The 7,082-nt window shown below is 36.2% G+C and overlaps 1 protein-coding gene across 1 annotated transcript; it reads left to right on the forward strand.

Moving 5' to 3' along the window:
- The first annotated feature begins 906 nt into the window (after nt 1-906).
- On the forward strand, nt 907-5,080 carry LOC107794062 (putative serine/threonine-protein kinase PBL3). Its single transcript, XM_016616516.2, has 6 exons — nt 907-1,308; nt 2,258-2,604; nt 2,680-2,815; nt 3,475-3,611; nt 3,720-3,843; nt 4,453-5,080. The coding sequence occupies exons 1-6, from the start codon at nt 1,245-1,247 to the stop codon at nt 4,902-4,904; spliced, it is 1,260 nt and encodes a 419-aa protein (XP_016472002.1). The 5' UTR covers nt 907-1,244; the 3' UTR covers nt 4,905-5,080.
- Nucleotides 5,081-7,082: the final 2,002 nt, after the last annotated feature.

The raw sequence follows: 7,082 nt of genomic DNA on the forward strand, positions 1-7,082 counted from the left end.
AGAAGTGGGCTATCTGAACCCACCCAGCGCGGCCCGCACTGATTTGGCGCGCGGCCACGCTGGTCGACCTGGCTACCGACCCTCTGAACCCCCACCACGCGGACCGCACAGAAAAGCACTGCGGCCGCGTGGCTGCCAGCGCAGAAACGGCCGCGGTCGCGCTGGGTCTGCAACACCTGAACCTGCATTTTTTTAAGTCTAAGACCTCCCGGGCCCCACTCAAAACTCACCCGAGCGCTCGGGGCTCCAAACCAAACATACATATGATCTTAAAAACATCTTACGGTCTCATTTGTGCGATCAAATCGCCAAAATAATATCATATACATAGAATGAAGCCTCAAAACACATGATTTTCTTTCAACTTTCATAAAACTCAAATTCCCCATTTTAAGTCTGAAACACGTCATATGACGTCCATTTTTAGCCAAACTTTACAGATAGTGATTAAAACATATTTAAAACTCGTACCGGGCATCGAAACCAAAATACGAGCCCGATACCACAGTTTTCTGATCAATTTCCTTCTTTATTTTCCTTATTTAATTTCAGAAAATAATTTCACGCAAAATTTCATTTCTCGGGCTTGTTACCTCAAAATTTAATTCCGGGCACACGCCCAAGTCCCATATTTTTCTACGGACCCTCCGGGACTGTCGAATCACAGGTCCGGGTCCGTTTACCCAAAATGTTGACCGAAGTTAATATTATGCATATTAATATCAAAATCCATCAATTTTTTCACATAATTCACATATTCTAACATAAAAACTTTCCGGCTACGTGCCCGAACTATGCACGTAAATCGAGGCAACTAAAAGCGAGGTTTTCAAGGCCTCGGAAGCGCGGAATAAGGAAAAACTACGGTGATGACCCTTTGGCTCGTCACACGAGTAGATAGAAACAAGTGAGAAATGGAGAAAGGAAGCTACTCCCCCATTTCTATACCTCTTCCCCTGTCCTTCCTCAATTAATTCCTCTATATGTATCTACTAACTAAAAGCCTTCAAGTACTATTCTTAGTAGTTGTTTCATGTGACTCAATCTTCATTTTTTTCAACTAAAACTTACCAAACTTTTCAGCTGACATAAATTTTGTACAACCCCCCCCCCCCCCCAAAAAAAAATATCTTGTATTTGGGTTGTGCCAGATTTGACATTTTTGCAGAAATATTGCTGTAAAGACTTGATTTTGGCTAGTTTTTGCTTGATATTTTGTGGGGTTGTTATTTTTTTTGGTTCTGATGGGGAATTGCATAGGTTCCTCAGCTAGAGTTGAAGCCACTTTGAGCTCAAATACCCCTTCTGGTACTTCACCCTTTTCTGGTTTTCTTGCTTTTGAGTGGATATTTCAGAGTTTATTGAACTGAATTGAATCCTGCTTCTTGTGTGTGTGTGTGTGTGTGTGTAGAAGCAGTTAGAAATTTGTTTTTGTGTGGTTTTGTTTGCTTTGCTCTTTTTCAGCAATAATTCTTGGTTGTTTCCAATTGTTTTGAATCGTCTTGTTCTCTGAGCTTAGTTAATTGCATCCCTGTTTTGTTTTTGCTTTTTCTTCTTTTTGTGGGGTGTAAAAGCAGTTAAAGATTGGTTTTTGGGTATCTTTTTCTACTATATGATGGGTTTGCGATTTAGTTCTTTGCTTTGTTCTTTGTCAGCTGTAATCTTGATTGCTTCCAATTAGTGTATGAGGTGAGTTTAAGTTGTTACTTGTTAGTTATTTTATTTTAGCTTGCAGAGAGAAATCTGGTGTGTGGATTGCTGCTTCGTTATTTATTGTTAAATTTGGTTTAATCAGGAAGTCAATTTATGTTGGTGCATAAAAGCATGGATCTTTTTTTTATCTTTTTGCAAATTATTTGACTTTTTATACGATTATTTGGTGGGGAAATTTGTGAGTTTTGGAGGTCGATTGAGAATTTTCTCTCTTTGCTTGCTTTTGGCTACTTGCTCTCTCATCCTTGTTTCTTGTTTGAAATCAAAGATGATTAGATTATTTACAATCTTTTTTTTCTGCTTAAATGCATCGAACAATTATGTTACACCGCCGGTAGTTACTTGCCTGTTTCTAATGTTTAGGATGTAAAACACATAATGGTAATTTCATACTTAAAGTAAAAACTGAAAATGATGACATAGCAAAGTCCTTTGTTTGTCGCTCTGATTAACCAGAGAGTGTTGAAAAGAAGATTTTTATTTTCAAGAATGCTTATTGATTGATGTGATTTAGCAATGACATTTCCTACTCTTCTATGTCCAGCTTCTGAAGCCTCAAGATTTCCAAGCAAAAGCAGCAATTCTTCTGTTCCATCAAGCCTAAGTATTCCATCCTATGGAAGGAAAAGCAGTTGTGATAGCCTCCCTACTCCAAGATCCGAAGGCGAAATATTATTTTCTCCTAATGTCAAATCCTTCTCATTTAATGAATTGAAAAATGCAACGAGGAATTTTAGACCCGACAGTCTTCTTGGGGAAGGCGGATTTGGTTATGTTTTTAAAGGATGGATCGATGAGCATAATCTTACTGCTGCAAAGCCTTGTTCGGGAATGGTGATTGCTGTCAAAAAGTTGAAGCCGGAAGGTTTTCAAGGTCACAAGGAGTGGCTGGTATGTTCCTTATGCAATATTTCCGCTGAATTATTATTCTTGTTGGCATTGTAATTAATATCAAGTAATTTGCAGACTGAAGTTAATTACCTTGGACAACTTCGTCATCAAAATTTGGTTAAACTCATTGGCTATTGCATTGACGGTGACAACCACCTATTGGTGTATGAGTTCATGCCTAAAGGAAGCTTGGAGAACCATTTGTTTAGAAGTATGTCAGCTTTCTCCCCCCCCCCCCCTCTCCTGTCTTTGAATTTGTCTCAGTGCTGTGATTCATATCTGCTGCTTGCTTTCCCGTCATTTCCTTTGTGTCCGGGAACTGTATTTCTTTTCTTTTTCTTTTCAAATATGGAGGGTGGCAAAAATATCACATGTGAGGGCGATTCTTAGAATTGTTTCACATGTCATCCTTACTTCAGGATATGCCACTGCCTCTTTTAGGTTTCACAACCTGTTTGCAAACTGTCATGTAAGAGAAGAAAAGTAGGCAAAACCTAAAGGGAAAAGTACGGAAAACAGCAAGCACAAATATAACAGGACTTATGTGCTATTTCTTGGCTAAAATGACAAATATCTGGTCTTATTCTGGACGCGTTCTATAGTACTAATATTCTTTTAACTGGTTACACTACTGGGTGTTGGGATAATATTTGATTTCTTTTTGCTCTTCTTTTTAAGTGTAGCTGGGTCATGCTAAATTGGATCCATAGTTTCTTTTGTGGTCTTGGTGATATATGCAATTTAACACTTGTCAAACTTGGATCCATGCTATTAATCATGAACAAATGTAATTCAGTTGTCCAGTGGAACTTGTATTATATGTGTATTTACAAATTGGTGGTAACTCTTGGTTTAATCTTTGTTTAACAGGAGGACCTCAACCTCTGAATTGGGCAACAAGAATTAAGGTGGCTATTGGTGCTGCTAGAGGCCTTGCATTCCTTCATGATGCTAAAGAACAAGTCATATATCGGGATTTCAAGGCTTCAAATATTCTGTTGGATGCAGTACGTATCAGACCCTGATCCCCCTATTTGTAAATCCGCCTTTCCTTAGGATAAGTTTTCCTGGTGCCTTGCAAAAGCTTAAGACATGTCTGGTTTCTGTGATTGCAGGAATTTAATGCAAAGCTGTCTGATTTTGGTTTGGCTAAGGCTGGGCCAACTGGTGATCACACTCATGTATCCACTCAAGTAATGGGTACACAAGGCTATGCTGCTCCAGAATATGTTGCTACAGGTTAATACATTACCTCTCTGTTTAGCTATATTGAACTTATAACACGGTCTTTTGGTTAGAGATCCATCATGTAGGAATTAGGATTTAAATATTTTAAACACTAACTTTTCTGTGATAAGATCTTGCTATATCTACTTTACTTTTCATAATTTAGATATGATGGTAATACTCTAACAGCATGGTGGAATTATGTTCTTTGCTGGCGTTAATTGCTAAAGAAGAGGAAATATATTGGGGGAATTTGTGTGTATATTTGTTTTTTCAGAAAAAACAATGTTCTCTCTACTTTTGTTATGGCCTTTTGCTTTACTTGAACATAGAGAAAAGGTTAACGATGTATAGATCTATACATCTTTTTAAACGACTCCTATGATGCCTCTCAAAAATATCCTACCAATCTTATTCGTCCGTAACTTTTGACAAAATCGGTATATTTTCACGTAGAAGAAAGTGCTTGGTTTCTTATTAGGAATAAACATAACTCTGTTTTCCTTATGAAGTCACTTGCTATAGTGAATATGATGATTATTATCCTCTCACGACTGAACAAATTATGCTTGTGAAACTGTTGTCTATTATCTTGTAACTAATTATCGTGATATCTTACAGGTCGTTTGACAGCAAAAAGTGATGTATACAGTTTCGGTGTTGTGTTGCTTGAACTGTTATCAGGGCGACGTACTGTTGACAACACAAAGGTAGGTGTAGAGCAGAATCTTGTAGACTGGGCAAAGCCATATTTGGGTGACAAGAGGAGGTTGTTTCGAATAATGGACACCAAATTAGAAGGCCAGTATCCTCAGAAAGGAGCATATACAGCTGCTAACCTTGCTTGGCAGTGTTTAAGCAATGAGCCCAAGCTCCGGCCACGAATGTCTGAGGTTTTAGCTGCTCTTGAAGAGCTTCAATCCCCAAAAGGTGCTAGCAAACTCTCACATGTCGAGCATAGGGGTATTTCTAGTCCCGTGGCAGTATCGCCTATGAGACATCGCTCACCCCTGAATATGACACCCTCTGCTTCTCCATTACAAGCTTATCAAAAGTCTCCTCGCGGAAGATGACTGAGAGAATATATATATTTAGTTGTCATTGTACATTTCACATATATCTACCAAATTTTGTTGTCTAGTATGTATTAATGCATTGGCATTCCTAGCATAGATCTGTTTTTTTGTTCAATGCTGAAATACTCACTCTGTATCCTATTCATACAATGAGTTAGCTCTTGTTATCTAAACTGTGTTCAAAATAAAAAAAACCAGATAAGCAAAGAAACGTTAGTTTAATAAACAGAACAAAAACTAATTTCGAATTCACAAGTTTCTTGTGTGTCGTAAGGAATATAATCCCCTCACTGTTATCAAACTACTGACTCTTGGTTAGCTCATCTAAATATCTTGAACATCTAGCCACTTAGCTTTTGTGCCATTTTATAACAATTCAGCCAAGTAAAAATAGTTGCTTTGTTCTGGTAAAAGTGGCTAGGTCACGTCACTGGTGATTTGTATTCCCATTTCTTCTACTTATTAAACAGTATGGGAAAAGTACATTACTATAAAAAAAAGGATCATCTTTTAGGCAAAAAAATGTTTATGCCAGTGTAACTTAACTTTAGTATAATGTCTTTACATCGAGTATAACTCAGCAAGTTTACAATTTTGGTAATATGAATTATGAATTTAGACCATAATATATCAATGTGAAAAAGCCATAATGTGAGCGAGCTTTGAATTTTCAACCGGCTTGTTGAAATTGCTCTATTCAACTCAGGTTTCAGCTTCCTTAATCATACACTCCATCCGTCTAAAATTATCAGTCATGTTTGTCTTTACGACCCTTAAGAAAATATTAAATAGAATAGATTTTCGATTGTTTTACCCTTATTTATATTTAAGATATAATCTCTCTTCGTTTAATATTTATTTATAATCGAGGTATTTGTAGCCTTCAAGAACAATTAATATTAATGGTAGAATAGGAAAAAAATAAAATGGCAAATAATTTGATACAACTATTTTTAGAAATCATGACAGATAATTTGAGACGCAGGGAGTAATATCATACAACTATTTGTTTAAAAAAAAGTCCAAACATTAATTGGTACTAAACTACTAATGTTTCTTTTCCTAGCTTAGCTAGGAGTCTAATTCAGTAGTTGGCATCTCATAACGACAAATAGGGCAACAATGGCCATAATTCTCCAACCAATTGGTAATACAATCTGCATGAAACCCATGTGAGCAAGGCATGAACAATAACTCCCTCTTTTTCCCAAACTCTTGAAAACAAATCACACAGTCATCATTTGTACGTTCTTCATCAACCTCCATTCAACTTCATGGATGACTTACTAGCAGGTACCATCCCATTATCGCGTGAAGATTCCTCTAATAATATCCTCATATAACCAACATGGTCAATGTTTAATGTTACATAAACGAACATTTCCAACTGATGAAGAACATTGTTAGATTCGTCATCAACAATTTTACATATTTTCTCCATCGTATCATGGATCAAAGTTGGTTGATAATTATTCTCAAAAAGGTTCTCGAGATATCGTTGTATGACATGGTAAAGCATGTCATGAGACATGTATAAAGAAGGGTTGATTGTGAGATGAAGTGATTTGGTATGAGTTTGATTATAATTATCGAGGAGTTGATATTGTGCAGGGTCATGGGATGATATATGCCAATATTGTTCTTGAGTAAGAAGGCGAAACTGAATGGTTATAGGGCAATTAAATTCTTGTGTTGATTCATGAATTTTGGTAATTATATTTGAGGAGCAACGGTGGTATTCAAAAACACACTCCATGTTCAGAGAGTTAATTTCAAAGTGATTTCAACCCCGTCTTATGTACTTATATATTAGTTTGCGAAGCAAATCCTAAACCTAATGAACTTAGTTATAATCCGAATTTGATAGGGAAAGGTTTTTCTCTTTCCTAACAAGTCATAAACAAAAATATATAATAATAATAATAATAATAATAATAATAATAATAATAATAATAATAATAATAATAATAATAATAATAATAATAATAATAAAAGAAATGCAGAAGACAATTAGTCGAATTTCTTTTCCGTTTGGGAGACGGCTTATTACTGTTTACGTTGGAATTTAATTTGGTTTAAGTAATTTTGTGTACGGGTTACCTGCAATAATAGGTAATTGTTTATATCAAACAAAGTACGGTAACTTGAAAAATAAAGTAAATCTATAGTTTGCTA

The sequence above is a fragment of the Nicotiana tabacum genome, chromosome 20, assembly GCF_000715075.1.
Source record: "Nicotiana tabacum cultivar K326 chromosome 20, ASM71507v2, whole genome shotgun sequence".
Classification (NCBI taxonomy): domain Eukaryota; kingdom Viridiplantae; phylum Streptophyta; class Magnoliopsida; order Solanales; family Solanaceae; genus Nicotiana; species Nicotiana tabacum.

Excerpts from the sequence above, each read along its gene's own strand:
- LOC107794062 (XM_016616516.2), top strand. The coding sequence starts at position 1,245 with ATGGGGAATTGCATAGGTTCCTCAGCTAGAGTTGAAGCCACTTTGAGC. Across the intron at positions 2,605-2,679 it reads AAGGTCACAAGGAGTGGCTG|ACTGAAGTTAATTACCTTGG; the intron begins GTATGTTCCTTA and ends AGTAATTTGCAG. Across the intron at positions 3,612-3,719 it reads CAAATATTCTGTTGGATGCA|GAATTTAATGCAAAGCTGTC; the intron begins GTACGTATCAGA and ends CTGTGATTGCAG.